Below are 23247 nucleotides of genomic sequence, written 5' to 3'. Positions count from 1 at the left end.
GAGCTGGAGCTGACTTAAGTGACTTCTTTTACATGAACCAGAAGGGTGAAATGTTCTATAAATATCAGTCAAGTCCAATTGGTCCAAAGCTTCAATTAACTAATTATTGTGTCCCTGTTTAGTTTCTGTTTTCCCGATTGGTCCCTTGAGGAGAGTGGAGTGTTGAAGTCACCGACAATTATTGTGTTAGGTGCAATGTGTGCTTTGAGCTTTAGTAAAGTTTCTTTTATGAATGAGGGTGCCCTTGCATTTGGCACATAGATGTTCAGAATTGAAAGTTCTTCTTGGTGGATTTTCCCTTTGACCAGCAAGAAGTGTCCTTCTGTATCTCTTTTGATGACTTTAGGTTGAACGTCAATTTTATCTGATATTAGAATGGCTACTCCTGCTCGTTTCCTGAGACAATTGACTTGTAATATTGTCTTCCAGCCTTTTACTCTAAGGTAGTTTTTGTCTTTGACACTGAGGTGTGTTTCCTGTATGCAGCAAAATGTAGGGTCCTGTTTCCTTATCCAGTCTGTTAGTCTATGTCTTTTTATTGGGGAGTTGAGTCCATTGACGTTAAGAGATATTAAGGAATAGCCATTATTACTTCCCGTTATTTTCGATGTTATCTTTATATTTGAGTGGTTATCTTCTTTTGGGTTTGATGAAAGAAGGTAACTATCTTGCTTTTTCCTGGGTGTCATTTCCCTCCTTGTATTGGAGTTTTCCTCCTATTATTCTTTGTAGTACTGGGTTTGTAGAAAGATATTGTGTAAATTTGGTTTTCTCATGGAGTATCTTGGTTTCTCCATCTATTGTGTTTGGGAGTTTTGTTGGGTATAGTAGTCTTGGCTGACATTTGTGTTCTCGTAGAGTCTTCATGAGATTTGCCCAGGATCTTCTAGCTTTCATGGTCTCTGGTGAGAAGTCTGGTGTGATTCTGATAGGTCTTCCTTTATATGTTATTTGGCCTTTTTCTCTTGCCGCCTTTAATATTCTTTCTTTGTTTAGTACATTTGGGGAACTGATTATTATGTGACAAGAGGTATTTCGGCTCAGGTCCAGTCTGTTTGGAGTTCTGTAGACTTCTTGTATATTCATGTGCATCTCTCTCTTTAAGTTGGGAAACCTTTTTTCCATATTTGCTGGCCCTTTCAGTTGTAAATCTTCACTCTCATCTATACCTAAAATCCTTAGGTTTGGTCTTCTCATTGTGTCCTGGATTTCCTGGATGTTCTGGGATACAAGCTTTTTGCATTTTGCATTTTCTTTGACTCTTGAGTCAATGGTTTCGAAGGTATCTTCGGCATCTGAGATTCTTTCTTCCATCTCTTATATTCTCTTGTTGATATTTGCATCTATGGCCCCTGATTTCTTCTCAAGGTTTTCTATCCCCAAAGTTGTCTTCCTTTGTGATTTCTTAGTTGTTTCTACTTCTGATTTTAGATCCAGGATGGTTTTGCTCAGTTCTATCATTTGTTTGTTTGTGTTTTCCTGTAATTCTTTAAGAGATTTTTGTGTTTCCTCTTTCACGACTTCTGCTGTTTGACCCACTTTCTCCTGCATTTCTTTAAGGTTTTTTTTGTGTTTCTTCTTTATTTGCTTCTATCTCTTGAGCCTTATTCTCCTGAATTTCTTTACGTGATTTTTGTGTTTCCATTATAAGGGTTTCTAGCTTATTCATGTTCCCCTGTATTTCTTTAAGAGATTCATTTATGTCCTTTTTGTGTTCTTCCAGCAGCATCATGAACAGTGATTTTAAATCCAAATCTTATTTTTCTGGTGTGTTTGTGTAACCAGGACTTGCTGATGTTGGAGAGTTTGGTTCAGACGTTGCCATAATGCCTAGATTTCTCTTAGTAGCATTCCTGCATTTGCCCTTTGCCATCTTGTTATTTCTGGCATTAGTTGGTCTTGTCTCTGGCTGGTGTTTATGAGGCTCCTGTGAGGCTGTAGGGCTATTTCTGAAACACTGGATGGCTGGGTTTCCCCTGTTACAGGTTGCTGATGTGCTGTCCTCCTCTTGGGTGCCCTTGGAGCCCTAGTGTGCCTTGCCCCAGGTTGTCTGTGTGAACCAGGCGGTGCCTGTTTACTCCTTCAGGGAGTGCTGGTCTTGCATGCTGCGGGGACCTTTTCCGAGTGCTGGTCACTCTGCTGGGCAGCCGATCTCCCAACCAGTTTGGTGCACACAAGGCTAGCCTATCTGCTGAGGCCCTGAGTCTAGGCAAAAGTCTGGTAGGCTAAGGCTGGAGCAAAGTTCCCCTCGGGCTATGACTGTTAATTGGTTCTGTCAGGTAGCCAGGATGGCAGTGTGTGCATGTTCTCTGAAAGTGCCGGGAGAGTCTGCTAGGCTAAAAATTTCCTGGCCAGGTTGGCACACAGATGACCCACTGAGCAGCCCAGGGCCTAGGGGCAGTCCAAGGCCTGTCTGGCTTAAACCCCTGCAATGTTAGCCTAGGGTTATGACTCTTAGCTGATTTTGCCTGCTAGAACTCTCTGGAGTCCTGTAGTCAAAATGGCAGAGCACTTGTGCTGGCCGGGAAAACAACCTCCTGGCCGGGTTGGCACACTGATGGCCCCCAGAACAGCCCAGGGCCTGGGTACAGGCCAATGCCCATCGGGTTTAGACCCCTGCGATGTTGGCCTCAGGTTATCTTTGAGTACTTCAGTCTGTCTGATTTCTCTGGTGTCCGAGATCCACGATGGCAGAGAGTCTCTTGTAACTGACTGGCAGGAGTCAGGGTTCGGATGTGGATTCTGTGCCTTGAAAGGCACTGTAAATCCGCCATCCTTGAAGCCTGGCTGGCCAGTGAAGGTCAGTGGTCGTGGGCGCAGGGCCTGCCTCGACCCTGTCACCTTGGTTCCACTGCTGATGGCCCTTCTGCTGGACCAGTTGCTGCTGCTGCTGTTGCTGCTGCTGCCACCGCTGCCACTGACCTATGATTTTCTTCTTACATTCATTTTATATAAAAAAGAGCATTAGGTAGACTGAATCACCCATATTGTAGCAAAAGTGGAGGACTTCTCACTCTTAACAATTGATTAAGCATATTGGTATGTGACTAGGACAGTTTCACGATGAATTCCTCAATTGTTTCTTGTCTGCATTATTCCCCTGCCTGAATATTGGAATTAATTTTTCAATAAACTTGGGAAAACAAATATTATCTTTGTATAGAATGTATATCTTTGTCTATCATTTATCATTTTAAGTTGAAATATCTTTACTTTAAAACAGGAATATAGTATTATTTTTAGATCTTTATAATTATTTTGTTTTTCTTTTATTTTGGGGATTTTTATATAATATCACAAATTCTCTTCCATTTCCTCCCTCCAAAGATTTCCATATCCCTATTCTTGTTTTTTTTTTTTTTACATTAATTGCTACTTTTAACAGTAATTGTTGCTACATACATGTAGACACATGTTGTTAGGGTCCTGGAAGTGATGAAGGAAGACTCTAGACTCAAATAATATGCAAAGGCAAAGAGCACTTATTCTGCAGAAATTACTGTGATGCAGGGGTCAACAACTATTTCTCAAAATGCTGACAGACAAGGGCACAAAAGATTTTTTTATAGAAAACTAGGGGACTTTTAGCTAGGACTATGTAATCTAAAACTTCATTGGTAGGTGCCGGTAGAAGTTACATATGTAGATTTTTGATTGGCTACTATGTTCATTTTACTATATTTGGTGAGACCTTGAGAAAATTTCAGGAACCTACTCAGCTCCAAGCTTATAAGGCACCAGTGATTAATAGCCCGCTGTCAGCTCCTTTGAGGAGTCCAATATGATTTCCTGGAAAACTCAAACATTTTTATTTTTAAGTGGACCTCTCAATATATATGCACACATATACACACACTTATATTTATATATTTATTTTTCTTTTATAATTAATCATTCTATTCGTTTACATTTCAAATGATATCCCAGTTCTCGGTAATCCCTCCACCAACCACCATCCCACATCTGCTCTCTCCCATCCCTTTGCTTATATTACAGTGCTCCCCCACCAATCCACACTCTCCCATCCCACCACTCCTGCATCCTCTTACACTGGGGCATCGAGCCTCCCTGGGACCAAGGGTCTCCTCTCCCATTTCTGTCAGACAAGGGCATCCTATGCTACATATGTATCTGTAGCCATGGATCCCTCCAGGTACACACCTTGGTTAGTGGTCTATACTCTGAGAGGACTGGGTAGTCAGGACAGAATATGTCCTCTTCCACTGGGGTTGCAATCCCTCCTCTGCTCCTCCAATCCTTCCATCAGCTGTGCCACTGGGTTCCCTGAGCTCAGTCGGATGATTGGCTCTTTTTTTTATTTTCTAAATTCTTTGTTTACATTCCAAATGCTTTCCCCTTTCCTGGATCCCCCCTCCCTATATGTCCCATAAGCCTTCTCTCCACCCATTCTCCAATCACCTCCCTCCTTTTTCTCTGTCCTGATACTCCCCTACAATGCTGGATCAGGCTTTTCCAGGATCAGGGCCCTCTCCTTACTTCTTCATGGGAGTCATTTGATATGCTACTTATGTCTTGGGTATTCAGAGCTTCTGGGCTAATTAATATCCACTTACCAGTGATTGCATTCCATGTGTATTCTTTTGTGATTGGGTTACCTCACTTAGGGTGATATTTTCCAGTTCCAACCATTTGCCTAAAAATTTCATGAATTCATTGTTTTTAATTGCTGAGTAGTATTCCATTGTGTAAATATACCACAATTTCTGTATCCATTCCTCCATTGAGAGACATCTGGGTTCTTTCTATCTTCTGGCAATTATAAATAAGGCTACTATGAACATAGTGAGGCATGTGTCCTTATTGCATGCTGGGAATCCTCTGGGTTTATGCCCAGAAATGGTATAGCATGGTCCTCCAAAAGTGTCATGGTCAGTTTTCTGAGGAACCGCCAGACTGATTTCCAAAGTGGTTGTACCATCTTGCAATCCCACCAGCAGTGGAGGAGTGTTCCTCTTTCTCCACATCCTGGCCAACACCAGCTGTCTCCTGAATTTTTAACTTAAGACATTCTGAATGGTGTGAGGTGAAATCTCAGGGTTGTTTTGATTGCATTTCCCTAATGACTAATAATGTTGAGCATTTCTTAAGGTGCTTCTCAGCCTTCTGAAATTCTTCAGGTGAAAATTCTTTGTTTAGATCTGTACCCCATTTTTTAATAGGGTTATTTGGGTCCCTAGGGTCTAACTTCTTAAGTTCATTGTATATATTGGATATTAGCCCTCTATTGGATATAGGGTTGGTGAAGATCTTTTCCCAATTTGTTGGTTGCTGATTTGTCCTTTTCACAGTGTCCTTTGCCTTACAGAAACTTTGTAATTTTATGAGGTCCCATTTGTCAATTCTTGATCTTAGAGCATAAGCTATAGGTGTTCTGTACAGGAACTTTTACCCTGTGCCCATGTCCTCAAGGGTTTTCCACAGTTTCTTTTCTATTAGTTTCAGTGTGTCTGGTTTTACCTGGAGGTCATTGATCCACTTGGAGTTGAGCTTAGTTTAAGGAGGTAAGAATGGATCAATTCCCAATCTTCTACATGCTGACCTCCAGTTGAACCAGCACCATTTGTTGAAAAGGCTATCTTTTTTCCACTGGATGTTTTCCACTCCTTTGTCAAAGATCAAGTGACCATAGGTATGTGGATTCATTTCTGGGTCTTCAATTCTATTCCATTGGTCCACTTGCCTGTCGCTATGCCAATACCATGCAGTTTTTAACACTATTGCTCTGTAGTATTGCTTGAGGTCTATGATACTGATTCCCCCAGAAGTTCTTTCACTGTTGAGAATAGTTTTAGCTATCCTGGGTTTTTTTCTTATTCCAGATGAATTTGAGAATTGCTTTTTCTAACTCTAAGAACTGAGTTGGGATTTTGATGGGGATTGCATTGAATTTATTTATTGCTTTTGGCAAGATGGCCATTTTAACTATATTAATCCTGCCAATCCAAGATCATGGAAGATTTTTCCATTTTCTGAGGTCTTTTTCAATTTCCCACTTCAGAGACCTGAAGTTATTCTCATACAGACCTTTTTGTTTGGTTAGAGTCACATTAAGATACTTTATATTGTTTGTGGCTATTGTGAAGGGTGTCATTTCCCTAACTTCTTTCTCAGCCTATTTATCCTTTGAGTATAGGAAGGCTACTGATTTGCTTGAGTTGATTTTATAACCAGCCACTTTGCTGAAGTTGTTTATCAGCTGCAGGAGTTCTCTGGTGGAGTTTTTTGGATCACTTAAGAATACTATCATATCATCTACAAATAGTGATAATTTTATTTCTTCCTTTCTAATTTATATCTTTTGACCTCCTTATGTTGTCTAATTTCTCTAGATAGAACTTCAAGTAATATATTGAAAAGAAATGGAGAGGGTGCAGCCTTGTCTAGTCCCTGATTTTAGTGGGATTGCTTCAAGTTTCTCTCCATTTAGTTTGATGTTGGCTACTGGTTTGCTGTATATTTCTTTAACTATGTTTAGGTATGGGCCTTGAATTCCTGTTCTTTCCAAAACTTTTAGCATGAAAGGATGCTGAATTTTGTCAAGTGCTTTTTCAGCATCTAATGAAATGATCATGTTTTTTTTTCTTAGTTTGTTTACATTGTGGATAGCATTGATGGATTTCCTTATATTGAATCATCCCTGAATCCCTGGGATGAAGCCTACTTGATCATGGTGGATGATTGTTTTGATGTGTTTTTGGATTTGGTTGGCAAGAATTTTATTGCGTATTTTTGCATCGATATTCATAAGGGAAATTGGCCTGAAATTCTCTTTCTTTGTTGGATCTTTGTGTGGTTTTAGTATCAGCGTAATTGTGGCTTCATATATCGAGTTGGGTAGTGTTCCTTCTGTTTCTATTTTGTGGTATAGTTTGACGAGTATTGGCGTTAAGGCTTCTTTGAAGGTCTGATAGAATTCTGCACTAAAACCATCTGGTCCTGTGCTTTCTTTGGTTGGAAGGCTTTCTATGACACCTTCTATTTCTTTAGGGGTTTTGGGCCTGTTTAGATGATCTATTTGATCCTAATTTAATTTTGGTATTTGGTATCTGTCTAAGAAATTGCCCATTTCCTCCAGATTCTCCAGTTGTGTTGAGTACAAACTTTTGTAGTAGGATCTGATTATTTTTGAATTTCCGCAGTTCTGTTGTTATATATCCCTTTTCATTTCTAATTTTGTTAATTTGGATACTGTCTCTGTGCCCTTTGGTTAGTCTGGCTAAGGGTTTAATCTGTCTTGCTGATTTTCTCAAAGAAACAGTTCCTGAATTTGTTGATTCTTTGTATGGTTCTCTTTGTTTCTACTTGATTGATTTCAGCTCTGATTTTGATGATTTCCTTTCTTCTTTCTGGGTGAATTAGCTTCTTTTTGTTCTGGGGCTTTCACGTGTACCGTTAAGCTTCTAGTGTATACTTTCTCCATTTTCTTTTTGGAGTCACTCAGGGCTATGAGTTTTCCTCTTGGGACTGCTTTCATTGTGTCCCATAGATTTGGGTATGTTGTGCCTTCATTTTCATTAAATTCTAAAAAGTCTTTGATTTCTTTCTCTATTTCTTCTTTGAATAAGGTATTATTGAGTAGAGTATTGTTCAGTTTCCATGTGCATGTGGGCTTTCTGTGGTTTTTGTTGGTATTGAAGACCACTTTTACTCAATAGTGATCTGATAGCAGGCATGGGATTATTTCCATCTTCTTGTCTTTGTTGAGGTCTGTCTTGTGACCAATTATATGATAGATTTTGGAGAAGGTACCATGAGGTGCTGGAAAAAGGTATATTCTTTTGCTTTGGGATGAAAATGTTTTATATATATATAAACATATATATATATATATATATATAAACATATGTACATACATACATATAAATATATAAACATTAAGATATATATTTATATCTTAAATCCAATTGGTCCAAAGCTTCAATTAGTTTCACTGTGTCCCTGTTTAGTTTCTGTTTTCCTGATCAGTCCATTGAGGAAAGTGTAGTGCTGAAGTCACCCACAATTATTGTGTTAGGTGCAATGTGTGCTTTGAACTTTAGTAAAGTTTCTTTTATGAATGAGGTTGCCCTTTCATTTGGAGCATATATGTTCAGGATTGAGAATTCCCTGCAAGAAGTGTCCTTTCAATTTTATCTGATATTCGAGTGGCTACTCTGGCTTGTTTCCTGAGACCATTTTCTTGTAAAATTGTCTTCCAGTCTTTTACTCTAAGGTAGTTTTTGTCTTTGACACTGAGGTGTGTTTCCTGTATGCAGCAAAATGTAGGATCCTGTTTAGGTATCCAGTCTGTTAGTCTATGTCTTTTTATTGGGGAATTGAGTCCATTGATGTTAAGAGATACTAAGGAATAGTGATTATAGTCATTTTTGATGTTATTTTTTTTTTTATTTGATTGGTTATCTTCTTTTGGGTTTGATGAAAGAAGGTTTGCTTTTTCCAGGGTGAAGTTTCCCTCCTTGTATTGATGTTTTCCTCCTATAATTTTTTGTAGTGCTGGGTTTGTGGAAAGATATTTGGTAAACTTGGTTTCATCATGGAATATCTTGGTTTCTCCATCTATGGTGATTGAGAGTTTTGCTGAGTATAGTAGTTTTGGCTGGCATTTGTGTTCTCTTAGAGTCTGCATGAGATCTGCGTAGGATCTTCTAGCTGTCATAGTCTCTGGTGAGAAGCCTGGTATGATTCTGATAGGTCGTCTTTTATATGTTACTTGGCCCTTTTCTCTTACTGCCTTTAATATTCTTTATTTGTTTAGTACATGTTGGGTTTTGATTATTATGTGACGGGAAGTATTTCTGTTCTGGTCCAGTCTATTTGGAGTTCTGTAGGCTTCTTGTATATTCATGGGAATCTCTCTCTTTAGGTTAGGGAAGTTTTCTTCCATAATTTTATTGAAGATATTTGCTAGCCCTTTAAGTTGTAAATCTTCACTGTTGCCTATGCCTATAATCCTTACGTTTGGCCTTCTCATTGTGTCCTGGATTTCCTGGATGTTTTGGGTTACAAGTTTTTTGCATTTTGCATTTCTTTGACAGTTGAGTCCATGGTTTCTATGGTATCTTCGGTATCTGAGATTCTTTCTTCTATCTCTTGTATTCTGTTGATATTTGCATCTATGGCCCCTCATTTCTTCCCAAGGGTTTCTATCTCCAATGTTGTCTCCCTTTGTGATTTCTTAATTGTTTCTACTTCTGCTTTTAGATCCTGGATGTTTTTGCTCAGCTCCTTCACTTGCTTGTGTTTTCCTGTAATTCTTTAAGAGATTTTTGTGTTTCCTCTTTCTTGACCTCAGTCTATTGACCAAAGTTCTCCTGTATTTCTTTAAGTGATTTTTGCATTTCCTCCTTATTGGCTTCTGTTTTTTGACCCGTATTCTCCTGAATTTCTTTTAATGATTTTTGTGTTTCCCTTGTAAGGGCTTCTAAGTTTTTATCTATTTCCTCCTTACTTTCGCTAAGAGATTTATTTATGCCCTTCATGTGTTCCTGTAATAGCATCATGACCAGTGATTTTAAATCCAAATCTTGTTTTTCTGGTGTGTTGGGGTATCTAGGACTTGCTCTTAATGGAGAATTGTTTTCAGATGTTGCCATATTGCCTTGATTTCTGTTAGTAACGTTCCTATGTTTGCATTTTGCTATCTAGTTCTCACTGGTGTTAGTTGGACTTGTTGTCACTGGATGATGCTTCAACCTCCTTTGAGCCTGTAAGGCTATTTCCACAACACTGGATGGCTGGCTTTCCCCTGGCATAGATTGCTGATGTGCTGCCCTCCTCTTGGGTGCTGTTGGAGCCCTGGTGTGTCCTGCCCCAAGCAATGTTATACTTGGGTTGTCTCTGTGGAATGAACCTGGTACTGCCGGTCTGTTCTGTCAGGGAGCAAAGATGGCAGCAGGGATCCCACAGGGCACCTGCCCCATGCCTGGCTGTCACACAGACGAACCACTGCTTTCCCAGGTCCTGGGCACAGGCAGTAATCTGCAGCTCTGTGATCTGTGTCCCCAGAAGTCTTAGACTCAGGGTAACTCAGTACCTGGGGTCACCTGTCCCATCCAGTTGGGGACAAAGATGGTGGCTGCCGACTTCTCTACAGCAGAGTAGACCATTGATGGTTGGCTCTTAAACATCTTCATCTACATTGGTCAGTTGCTAGCTGGACCTCCCAAGGAACTGCCACACTAAGTTGCTGTCAAAAAGCACCTCTTGACCACAGGTTTGGTGTCTGCAGACATGATGGATCCCTGAGCAGGTCAGTCCCTGGTTGGCCCTTCCTTCAGATTTTGTTCCATTTTTGTCCCTGTTCTTCCATTGGACAGAAACATTTCTGGGTTAATAACTTTGAGATGGGTTGGTAGCCACATCCCTGGACCACGGAACATGCCTATCTACTGGAGGTGATCTCAACAGGATCTATCTTCCCATTCTCCGCTCATTTTGGCTAAAGTCATGCCCATTGGGTCCTGGGAACCTCACTTTTCCTTGGTGTCTGGGATCCTCCAGTGGCTATCCCCAGTTACTCATGCCCCCTGTTACACGTTTTTGTTTGATTTCCTGATCTTCTGTACATCTCTGACATCTCCTGCAGTTCCTGATACTGCCCTCCATATTTTCTCCCCCTTCTGTCTCCATCCCAGGTCCCCCTCTCCCTCTACCTTCCACAATAGTCCTGTTGCCTACTAAATGCAGGACTGTAGCATCTACCCTGGTTTTCCTTCCTTCTATGCTCCATGTGGTCTGTGTGTTGTATCATGGGCATTGTGAGCTTTTGAGCTAATATCCACTTATTAAGGAGTACATACCATGTGTGTTCTTTTGTGTCTGGGTTACCTCACTCAGCATGATATTTTCTAGTTCCATCCATTTGCCTAAGAATTTCATAAAGTCATTGTTTTAATCACTGTATAGTACTCCATTGTGTATATGTACCACATTTTTTGTATCCATTCTTCTGTTGAGGAACATCTGGGTTGTTTCCACCTTCTAGCTATTATAAGACTGTTATAAACACAGCGGATCCTTGTTATATGTTGAAGCATCTTTTGGGTATATGCCCAGGAGTGGTAAGGCTAAGTCCTCACGTAGAACTAATTTCAATTTTTTCAGGAACCACCAGAGTGATTTCAAGAGTGGTTGTACAAGTTTGCAATCCCATCCACAATGGAGGAGTGTTCCACTTTCTCCACATTCTTGCCAACATCTGCTGTTACATGAGGTTTTTTTCAAGATAGTTATCTTTATAGCTCCCTCATCCTTGTATCCTCTTTAATTTTTTAAAATTTTTTCAGTTGGATATTTTCTTTATTTACATTTCAAATGTTATTCCCCTTTCCTGCTTCCTCCTCCCAGAAATCTCTATCTCATCTTCCTTCCTCCTGCGTTTATGAGGGTGTTCTTCCACCCACCCCACTCCCACCTCTCTGCCCTCAATTCCCCTACACTGGGGCATCACGGACCACATGAAGATCAAGAAGAAGGAAGACCAAAGTATTAATGCTTTGGTTCTTCTGAAAAGGGGAACAACATACTCACAGGAGCAAATATGGAGATAAAGTGTAGAGCAGAGACTGCTGGAAAGGCCATGCACAGACTGTCCCACCTGGAGATTCATCCCATATACAGCCACCAAACTCCAACGCTATTTTGGATGCCAAGAAATGATGAAAGGAACCTCATATGGCTGTCTCCTGAGAGGCCCTTTCAGAGCTTTACAAATGCAGAGGCGAATGCTCTCAGCCAACCATTGATCTAAGCCCAGTTATCCTATTGGGCCAGTTAGAGAAAGGACTGAAGGAGCTGAAAGGGTTTGCAATCTCATAGGAAGAACAACAATATCAACAAACCAGACCCCTCAGAGCTCCCAGAGACTAAGTCATGAACCAAGGAGTACACATGGCTCCAGCTGCATATGTAACAGAGGATTGCCTTGTCAGGCATCAATCAGAAGAAAGGCATCTGAGATTTTGAACTTACCTATTCTGATTGGCATAAGGTGGAATCTCAGGGTCATTTTGATTTGCATTTCCCTGATGACTAAGGATGTTGAACATTTCTTTAAGTGCTTCTCAGCCATTTGAAATTCCTTGGTCGAGAGTTCTTTGTTTAGCTTGGCACTCTGCTTTTTTTTTTTTTCTTAAATTTTTTTATTCGATATAATTTATTTACATTTCAAATGATTTCCTCTTTTCTAGCCGCGCCACTCCCCGAAAGTCCCGTAAGCCCCCTTCTCTTCCCCTGTCCTCCCTCCCACCCCTTCCCACTTCCCCGTTCTCGTTTTGCCGAATACTGTTTCACTGAGTCTTTCCAGAAGCAGGGGCCACTCCTCCTTTCTTCATGTATCTCATTTGATGTGTGGATTATGTTTTGGGTATTCCAGTTTTCTAGGTTAATAACCACTTATTAGTGAGTGCATACCATGATTTACCTTTTGAGTCTGGGTTACCTCACTTAGTATGATGTTCTCTAGCTCCATCCATTTGCCTAAGAATTTCATGAATTCATTGTTTCTAATGGCTGAATAGTACTCCATTGTGTAGATATACCACATTTTTTGCATCCACTCTTCTGTTGAGGGATACCTGGGTTCTTTCCAGCATCTGGCAATTATAAATAGGGCTGCTATGAACATAGTAGAGCATGTATCCTTATTACATGGTGGGGAATCCTCTGGATATATGCCCAGGAGTGGTATAGCAGGATATTCTGGAAGTGAGGTGCCCAATTTTCAGAGGAACCGCCAGACTGATTTCCAGAGTGGTTGTACCAATTTGCAACCCCACCAGCAGTGGAGGAGTGTTCCTCTTTCTCCACACCCTCTCCAACACCTGCTGTCTCCTGAATTTTTAATCTTAGCCATTCTGACTGATGTAAGATGAAATCTTAGGGTTGTTTTGATTTGCATTTCCCTAATGACTAATGAAGTTGAGCATTTTTTAAGATGCTTCTCCGCCATCCGAAGTTCTTCAGGTGAGAATTCTTTGTTTAACTCTGTACCCCATTTTTTAATAGGATTGTTCGGTTTTCTGGAGTCTAACTTCTTGAGTTCTTTATATATATTGGATATTAGCCCTCTATCTGATGTAGGATTGGTGAAGATCTTTTCCCAATTTGTTGGTTGCCGATCTGTCCTCTTGATGGTGTCCTTTGCCTTACAGAAACTCTGTAACCTTATGAGGTCCCATTTGTCAATTCTTGCTCTTAGACCATACGCTATTGCCTGGCACTCTGCTTTTTAACAGGGTTATTTGGTGCCTTGGAGTTTATCTTCTTGAGTTCTTTGTATATTATGGATATTGGCCTTCTATAGGATGTAGGGTTGGTAAATATTTTTTTCCAAATATGTAGGTGGCTGTTTTGTCCTATTGACAGTGTCCTTTGCTTTACAGAAGTTTTTCAATTTTATAAGGTCTCGTTTATCCTCTGCTTCGGGATCTGAACAGCCTGGACCATGGTACCCAGTCTCCAGGAAGTGCAGGAAGCCTGCTGTGCACCCAGAGGCAGGCTGGGAGGAGTGCTGTGCTCCAGTGGGCCGGGCTCCACAGAACTTGGGTTCCAGTCCTTTGGCCTCTGGCAGGAGCCTTCAGATCTCTTCTTCGGGATCCAGAACAGCCTGGGTTACAACACCACATCTCCAGGCCCTGCTAGAGGCCAGAGGGGCACCTGGGAGCATGGTTGGGAGGAGTCAGTGTGCTCTGGTGAGTCCAGTGGGCTCCGGGAAGGAGCATTCAGGTCTCTGCTTCAGCATCTGAACAGACTGGGCCACAGCACCCTGTCTCCAGGCAGTGCAGGAGGTCAGCTGTGCACCAGAAGTCAGCTGGGAAGAGGCAGCCTGCACTGGGGAGTCCAGCATTGACAACAAGACCAACTAACACCAGTGAGAACTAGATGGCAAAAGGCAAATGCAGGAACATCACTAACAGAAATCAAGGCAATATGGCAGCATCTGAACCAAATTCTCTTTTAACAGCATGTCCTGGATACCCCATCACACCAGTAAAACAAGATTTTGATTTGAAATCACTGGTCATGATGCTGGTAGAGGAACACATGAAGGACATACTTAAAGAAATTCAGGAGAAAATGGATCAAAAGTTAGAAGTCCTTACAAGGGAAACAAAAATCATAGAAAGAAATTCAGGAGAATACAAAGGCCAATAAGGAGGAAACGCAAAAATCTCTTAAAGAAATACAGGAGAACTTTTGTCAACAGGCTGAGGTCGTGAAAGAGGAAACACAAAAATCTCTTAAAGAATTACAGGAAAACACAAACAAGCAAGTGAAGGAGCTAGGCAAAACCATGATGTTGGAGAGTTTGGTTCAGACGCTGCCATATTGCCTAGATTTCTGTTAGTAGTGTTCCTGTGTTTGCCCTTTGCCATTTGGCCAAAGAAGAAATAAAGAAAGAAATCAGAGACTTTTTAGAATTTAATGAAAATGAAGGCACAACATACCCAAATCTTTGGCACACAATGAAAGCACATCTAAATGTAGTCCTCACCTATCATTGTGAAAAGTTCTCTTTGTAACAGATGGAGAAAACTAAAGAAAACCAGAAAAAAGTACAGATTTGTGGAGTCCAGTCACAATCAATACATGTATAAATGGGTCCCACACATGATGTTCAGAAAAGATTGAGGAGCTGGAAAGCAGGATTGTAGGAAACCAGAAAATAAGGGAGGGCATGTATCCTAGTAACATATCTTTGTCCATCATCTAATTTTATTCTCACATGACATTAAAAACAGGTATCTAGTAGTAATATTGTTATATCTTTATATTTATTTCACAAAATTCAATAATAGAATAATGGAATAATAGAATAATAATAGAAACCAATAGAAAAAGCCTGGAGGAGAGCATTGAGCACATGGGCACAGAGGAAATTTTTTTGAACAGAACACCAATATCTTATGCACTAAGATCAAGAATTGACAAATTGGACCTCAAAAAATTACAAAGTTTCTGTAAGGCAAAGGACATTGTCAAAAAGACAAAATGGCTACCAATAAAATGGGAAAAGATCTTCACCAAACCTACATCCAACAGAGGGCTAATATCCAACATATACAAAGAACTCAAGAAGTTAGACTCCAGAGAGACAAATAACCTTATTTAAAAATGGGGTAGAGAGCCAAACAAAGAATTTTCACCTGAAGAATTTCGGATGGCTGAGAAACACCTTAGGAAATGTTCAACATCATTAGTCATTAGAGAAATGCAAATCAAAACTACACTGAGATTTCACCTCACACCAGTCAGAATGGCTAAGATTAAAACCTCAGGGGACAGCAGGTATTGGTGAGGATGTGGAGAAAGAAGAACACTCCTCCACTGGTGGTGGGAGTGCAAGCTGGTACAACCTGTCTGGAAATCAGTCTGGCAGTTCCTCAGAAAACTGGGCATGACACTTCCAGAGGACCCTACTATACCACTCCTGGGCATATACCCAGAAGATTCCCCGGCATGCAATAAGGACACATGCTCCACTATGTTCATTGCAGCCTTATTTATAATAGCCAGAAGCTGGAAAGAACCCAGATGTCCCTCACTGGAGAAATGAATACAGAAAATGTGGTATATTTATTCAATGGACTACTACCCAGCAATTAAAAACAATGAATTCATGAAATTCTTAGGTAAATGGATGGAACGGGAATGTATCATCCTAAGTGAGGTTACATCCGTTTACAAAAGAACACACGTGGAATGCAGTCACTGATAAGTGGATATTAGCCCAGAAGGTCTGAATAGCCAAGACACATTTCATATATCAAATGATTCCCATGAAGAAGGACGGAGAGGTCACTGTTCCTGGAATGGTTTGATGCAGCAATATACAGGATTACCAGAACAAAGAAGTGGGAGGGAGTTGATTGGGGAATGGGCAGAGGGAAGAGGGCTAATGGGATTTATGGGGCAGGAGGAACTGGAAAAGGGAAAATCATTTGGAATGTAAATAAAGAATATAGAAAATTAAAAAAAATAAAAAAAAAACAGGCACCTAGTAGCAATATTGTTATGTCTTTATATTTATTTCACAAAATTCAAGGTAGGGGAGCAAACCAGGCTAGGAACAATGAAGGAACCTATTGTGAAGCTGTGGGAATCACATACAGAACACAGAGATTACTCCACTGTTGAAAACCTGGAGGTCAGGTTATATATTACATATTGATGATTTAATGTATGCCATGCTATAATATGTAAGATAAATGTAAAGAGAAATATATGACATAATTTCATTTAGAAGAAGAATGTATTTTAAATTGTCAGTATCTATATATTGACAATATATGCCTATGTATAAGAAAATAATGCAGTTCTCGTCAAATCTTTTTTTTAACAATGCTTTTTTAAACATTTATTTATTGAATGTATATGAGTACACACACTGTCATTATCTTCAGACACCCCAGAAGAGGGCACCAGCTCCCATTAGAGATGTTTGTGAGCTACCGTGTGGTTGCTGGGAAATGAACTCAGGAACTCTGGAAGTACTGTCAGTGCTCTGAACAACTGAGCCATCTCTCCAGCTTCTCATCAAATCTTTATGTTAGACAGAAGGTGAAAAACATAGTTTAAAAAAATAACAAACTATGAAGTAAAAGAACGTGTCATAATTATTTTTCTGTTGTCATGATGACCAAGTCTACTCATAAAAAATATTTCATAGGGAGTCTCGTTATTCCAATGGGGTGGAATCCATGACCCTCATGGTCAGAAACCTGAGAAGAGTCAGGCAGTTTGCTGTGACAATGGGACAGTTGCTGAAAGCTTATATCTGACTCTTAAGCTTGGGGCAGATAAAGAGCTCACTGGGAATAATACTGACTTTTGAATCTTCAAAAATAACCCATAGTGAGATATACGTCCACATAGACACACATTTTAATCCATCCCAAAATTTCCATCAGCTTGGAAAAAAGCATTCCAAAGATGAAGCTGTAGGGGGACATTTTTGGGTAAGTCACCCCATTCCAGTCCTTGGACTACATAAGCTTGTAGCTATATCAAAGGGGAAAACACCGTAAGTCCAACTTGAAAAGTCCTCACAATTTTTCACAGTCCTGACACAGTTTAAAAGTCCAATGTCTCTTACAATATTCAAGGCAATATCTTAATTGTAACTTCTTATCAAATCAAAAATCAAAGCACATTGTTCCAACAAACAGAGACACAAATCATACATTACCATCCATTCCAAAAGATAAGAATGGGGACATAGTGAGAAAATACTGGGCCAAGCAGAATCAAAATTCGGCATGGCAAAGTCTGAATCCTGTAGCTTCACGTCTTTTAGTTAAAGGGCTGAGATGACTCTGTACTTTCAGCTTTTCAGCCACAATACATGTCTCTCTCTTGGGATGGTTTCACTATCTCTACAAAGCACTTATTGGCAGATATTCCATACTTCTGGCATCTCCAACATCTTGATGTCTTCAGTAAAATTTAGGCTTCATTTCCACAGCTTCCACAAATGGCTTTTCCAGGCCTCCAGGCAAGGACTCTCTGATACATGCCTAACCTTGAAGGAAGATTCTACAACTCCTTTACTCCTGCATCCTTCTTGACTCAAAGGCCAGAACCAGAAGACTGACACCACCAACTATTCCTCTGCTCAGTATTGGATTGTCAAGTACAAGTTCCCACACATACAGAGGCACAGATCCTATATCTTCACATCCTTGCATTACATTTTCATAAGCTTTGATTTATTGCTATCATTTGCTGAATAAATTTTTCTTTGCTTTAACAGAGTTTTTAGGTATTTTCTTTTTGCAAGTTGAAAGCTTAGCTGGGTAATGTCTTGCCTGGAGCAGCAGCACATCATTTATTCCATTTCCCATTAAAATTTTCTTTAAACTACTCATGTCTTTAAGCACAAGAATTCTCTCCCAAATTAAAAATCATACTTATCCTTTTATCTTCAACTGTACATTTTATATTTCCCTACTCATTTTTAGTGTAAACCTAATATCCATTGTGAAAGAAATTATTCCCAAACTTTTTAGTTTAGTTTGAAGCATATTCTTAGAAGGATAAAAAGAAGCCATTTTGTGACAAATATCCAAAATTGTTTCTAGTTGAGTTGCTAAAATTGTTTCCCTCAAAAATTGTTTGAGCTAGGCCTCCTTAGTATGCAAAGCTCTCAGTATCACTTTCATTCAAGTTCTTAATAGGATGGTCTGGTAAGCCCCACCTCAATTGTTTGCCTAGTCCAAAATCCCTTAGTCTTTCTCATTCCTTGTAAAAGCAATGGTATCAAGCCTGCTACAACAAAAACATCGTTTATGATACCAGTTTCAGTTTTAGTTATATTTCTATTGTTGTGATGAGAAACCATGGCAAAAGCAATTTATAAAATAACACATTTAATTTGGGAGATCACAGTCCCAGAGATTTGTACTGCATGACCACCATGGCAGGAAACATGGCAGGAGTCAGGCAGCTTCTGATACTGTTGAGAGCTTACATCTAATGGGGGTGGGAGCACTGGGGATTTGCCCAGTCAAAGACAACCCTGGTGCCATATCTCCTACTGTAAGGCCTCTGCCCATAATCCTGCCTAATCAATTCCACCAACTGGGGGTAAGCATTTAAACATATGAGCCTATGGTAGCCAATTTTATTCAAATTACAGCAGTAATATACAGCATGAGATCTTTGTAGTAACAGTTCATTGCATACAGAAGTTTTTCAAAGTGTGAAGTTTTGACACAAGGAGTAAAAAATGAATATTTACATGACCTGATATATCGGTTAGTTTGTTCAAATATAATAACTATTTAACTATATGTATATCAAGCATTTTATTACAATCTTTCAATTAACACTCTAAATTTGAATTTGGAACAGAAATATGGATAGCATATTTACCTATGATATAAAAAATTTGACTGGAGGAGAAATGAAAATTAAAGGGATATAAGAGAGTGTTTTGTGTCTTGGTTAGGTTGTGAGTCATGTGGCTAACTTAAGAAAATCTGTTGATTCATTTACTTTAATCTACTAATATTGTAATCTCTTAATTGTACTGCAATTGAAATTATCACATACTCCAGCTTTAAAATTGAATTTCTGTTTTATATAAAATTTTACTAAACTGTACATATTTAAGTTTAGGGATGCTACTGGCTCCTGGAAATGGTATAAATTTGAAACAAGTCTGATTTCAAGGGAACCTATTCTATAGGACTTCACTGGAAACCCGTCATGAGGAATTACACAGTCAGAAACGGGGAGAGCCATGACAAATTCAACACTCAACCATGGGAAGGTAAGTTAGACACTGTGAAAGGAAGAAAAGAGGACAGACACAGACACTCTCTACCTTCCCATGTGCATGGAAGTCCATGGATCTCCTTAGGAAACTAACTGCATTCTTCCAATGCTGAAAATGGAGCATACAGTGACTTTGAAGTTGAGGACTCCACTTGGTGAATAGTGATTTACTAGACTTCTCTTGAGAATGTTTATTTCTTTACTAAGAAATTTATATAAGAAAGATTATTGTTCTATATAGTCTTTAAAACCTACAGAAATTAGTAAGATCTGGGATTATAAGACTTATCAATTTAAACTATCAACACTGAAAAAGTTTGTTTTAAAACAGGATTTTTTTTTATTTTTGCAAAATATAACAAGGATTTAACTATGATCAAATTAAGTGAGCAAAGAAATGCAACTCTTCATTGCACTTTCATGAGCCTTCTGCTGAAGAAGCGACTTGTCAATAGTGGTTAACAGCTCTCCTGAACCCCATAGAGCTTACAAGGAGTCCCACCAAATGGAGCTGGTAAAGCCCTGAGCAAGATAGCTGCAGAAATGCTGCACTCATACTCATAACAAGTCCAATATCAATCACATTCTACAACATTGACTACTTTTCCTAACTGAGTTAATCTTGGATTATCAGCAAATGACGTTATGAAATTTCTACAAACTCTTAAGGACAAAGCTGTTTTTCAAAGCTATTTATGTCTGATCAAAGCCGCTCTAAGTCCTTTCCATACAGTTTTTATTTCTCTAGATCTTCCTGAGGAACCCATCTCTTCACATTCTTCCTGCTCAGGAGTGTCTTGCATGGCTCTCTGTATCAGTAGCTTGAGAGTCTTCCTTTGGAACTGATGATGCCTAATGGAGCCAACAAGGCAGTAAATGATGGGGTTGGCACAGCTGTTAACACAGGACAGAAACACTGTCACTTGATGAAACCCACAAGGTTCTTCATAATGAAATTTATCAATCCATGCTAAGAGAAACCAGTAGATCCCATAAGGCAGACCAAAGATCAGGAAGACAAGCACTGTAATCACAATGGTCACATACAGCCTGGTCATAGGAATCTTGTGTAAGCCACAGAAGATAGTAACCACCAAGGCCAGACTGGATCCCAAGAGAACCACAAGTAAAACAATTAACCATGCAGTAGTGATTAAATCAAATGTCTTACACCAACCAGGTGCACTGGTATAAGATAGGAAGCCACATTCCTTTCCTTCCACAAGACTCAACACCAGAGTCAAGACCCAAAGCAGGGTACATATGACAAATGATGTGTGCCTTGGGCGTTTGCAGCGATACCAGATGGGCCACATGACAGACAGGCAGCGTTCAATGCTCACAACAGTGAGGATGCTCAGACCACAAAGATAAGCAAAGTTTAACACAACAAAGGAAAACAGAAAAAAATCCATGGAGATGGAGTATGTTTCCAAGATACTGTAAAAACAATATACAATTTGAAAGCACATGAAGAGGAAATCAGCACCAGCCAGGTTGAGCATATAGACAGAAAAGGCATTCCTGTGCATTTTGAAGCCCAGAAGCCATAGCACTGTGGCATTTCCAACCAGCCCAACTAGGGCAATGATGAGGGAAAGAAAAATCATGGTACAAGACAGAACTTCACAAAATGACATTTCATTGTGGTTGATTTTTTTCACTGCTGTAATGTTAATTCTCCAGTCTGGAATATTTAAATCCACTCTTAGAAGCCTTTCAGTGATGTTTCTGGAAAGAAAAAACAAGACATGAGCACATGTTGGCCACTCTTGGATTCTCAGGACTACTCTTATATGTGTTAATGCTTTACCTGGTTCATAAAATGGGGAAGCAGGATGGTTGAGATAAAGTAATTTATCAAAATCAGTATTCCTGGAGCCTCAATTTAAATTTAGTGTGTACATATTTAGGTTATCTACAATCCATATCCTGTATTGATATTAAAATAGTTGATGGTTACAGTATCAGACTATTTTAAACTCCAGTTTTAAAACAAACTACTACTCAGAAAGAATATGAACAAATTTCTTTCTGTCCTAAGACTGAATATTTTCTGCTTTGGGAACTCAGGAGCCAAAAACATCACCAACAGCTCCTGCTCTCAGAACTGGAGGTGAGGAGGCTATCAAAGGGGAAAATAGGGAAATCATGAAAGACATTCATGAAATATTTGCCAAATGATACTAAAACCAGTATGAAAGATCCAGACCTATAGGCTAGCATGACTCAGTATCCATTTCAAATTCTAAAGAAAGGAAGAAAGCTTTTGAGGACATTAAGCACTTTGCTGTTGCCTGATGCTTTGTCACAAGTATCTATCTCTCTCGAAGGGCACAGTGAATAGCTAATAATTTTCACTCAATTGGATAAATGAATCACAAACCCCACAATAGATGTGAATTCAGAATAATTATTTTTTGCAAATATTTTAAAGCAACTTCATTGCCACAAAATACATATGAAATGAAAAAAATAATATCTATGATGATTCTGTCAGTGAACATCTCTAGTGTTTTTGAAAAAAAAACCTTATGGTGAAGAAAATGCTAATAATGGCCTTTGTCATCCTCCAATCTCAGAGAGAGACAGAGAGAGAGAGAGAGAGAGAGAGAGAGAGAGAGAGAGAGAGAGAGAGAGAGAGAGAGAGAGAGGAGGAAAGAGAGAGAAGAGGGAGAAAGTGAAGAGAGAGGAGAGAGAGAGAGAAGAGAGAGAGAGAGAATATAAGAAATCTGAGAGCCAATTTAAACACCAAACATGTAAATCTTTTGTGCATAGGATAGGTCTCAGATGCAGACTAAAGCACAGAAAACTGATTCTATAAAATAGAAGATGGATTTTCCTTGATCTTCTGTAGGATATGGACATTCAAACACAGAAAGTATTCCAAATGTTAATAACAAGAAATGAATCCATTCACATCAAGCTCAAGTGACAAATGTCAGGAGTAGATGACACAAAGCATGCTAATGTTGAGGTTCCCTCCCTGCACTCATTCCCCCACGTTCATCAGACTTATTTATCTGGAAGCACATAGAATAATTTCTTGTTCTGCACCCAGAGTTCTGAAGAGTTCTCTGACGCATGCCTAGCTGCCCTGAGCAGTCCATTGTTACTCCCCCCCTCCACTGACCAATCATCTCTCTATCCATCTTCATAAGACCTGTTGATACATGTTAGATTTCCTCCTTGAACACATTCCACTGTCCTGTGAGTTCTCTTGGGAATGACCGAATGTCTAGAGTAATGTACCTTTCTCCTGAGCACCATTGTATCACAACTTCACTGTCTGCCTTTCCCCTGGAATCCTCTATCCTATGTTTCCTCAGGTACATACCCAACACTGAGGAAACTTGCATTGCTTAATGAATTCTATTGTCTAGCCAGATACATACCAGAAGCCTGCCACATCAGGAAATAAAATTATGTCATCTTCAAATACCTGGCATGTGAGGAACATCAAGAGACAGCTAGAGAGCTAAGGGTCAGCATAAGACCACAATCAACAAAAGCCATGGCAATATGAAACCTTCAGAGATCAGCTATCCTACTACAGCAAATACTGGATACTCTAACACACCTGACTATGACCTTAAATCTCACCTTCTGAAGATGATAGAGGCCTTTAAAATGAAATTAATCAATCTCTTAAGGAAATACAGTAAAATACAATCAAATAAATAGAGGCCTTAAAAGAGGAAATATATAAAAACCCCTTAAATAAATACAGAAAAATCTAAGAAAACAGTGAAGGAAATGAATAAAAGAGATCAAGACTTGAAAATAGAAATATAAGCAGAAAAAAAAAACAAAAACAAAACCACGGACTAAGGTAATCCTGGAGATGGAAAACCTAAGGAAGAGAACAGAAAAAAACAGACACAAGCATCACTTACAGAATACAAGATATGGGAGAGAGAATCTCAGGCACAGAAGATATGATAGAAG

General features: G+C 39.5%; 1 protein-coding gene across 1 annotated transcript; it reads right to left on the bottom strand.

Annotated features, from left to right (window-relative positions):
• Window positions 1-19988: 19988 nt before the first annotated feature.
• On the bottom strand, window positions 19989-21026 carry LOC127682240 (mas-related G-protein coupled receptor member X2-like). The gene has a single exon (XM_052178625.1). It carries the CDS (start codon window positions 20937-20939, stop codon window positions 19989-19991), a length of 951 nt encoding a protein of 316 aa, XP_052034585.1. The 5' UTR covers window positions 20940-21026.
• Window positions 21027-23247: the final 2221 nt, after the last annotated feature.

This window comes from Apodemus sylvaticus, chromosome 1 (assembly GCF_947179515.1).
Source record: "Apodemus sylvaticus chromosome 1, mApoSyl1.1, whole genome shotgun sequence".
In the NCBI taxonomy this organism is placed as follows: Eukaryota; Metazoa; Chordata; class Mammalia; order Rodentia; family Muridae; genus Apodemus; species Apodemus sylvaticus.
The sequence above is the reverse complement of the archived record's forward strand: the minus strand, read 5'-3'. Positions and strand labels throughout refer to the sequence as shown.

Excerpts from the sequence above, each read along its gene's own strand:
- LOC127682240 (XM_052178625.1), bottom strand. The coding sequence starts at position 20,939 with ATGTCATTTTGTGAAGTTCTGTCTTGTACCATGATTTTTCTTTCCCTC.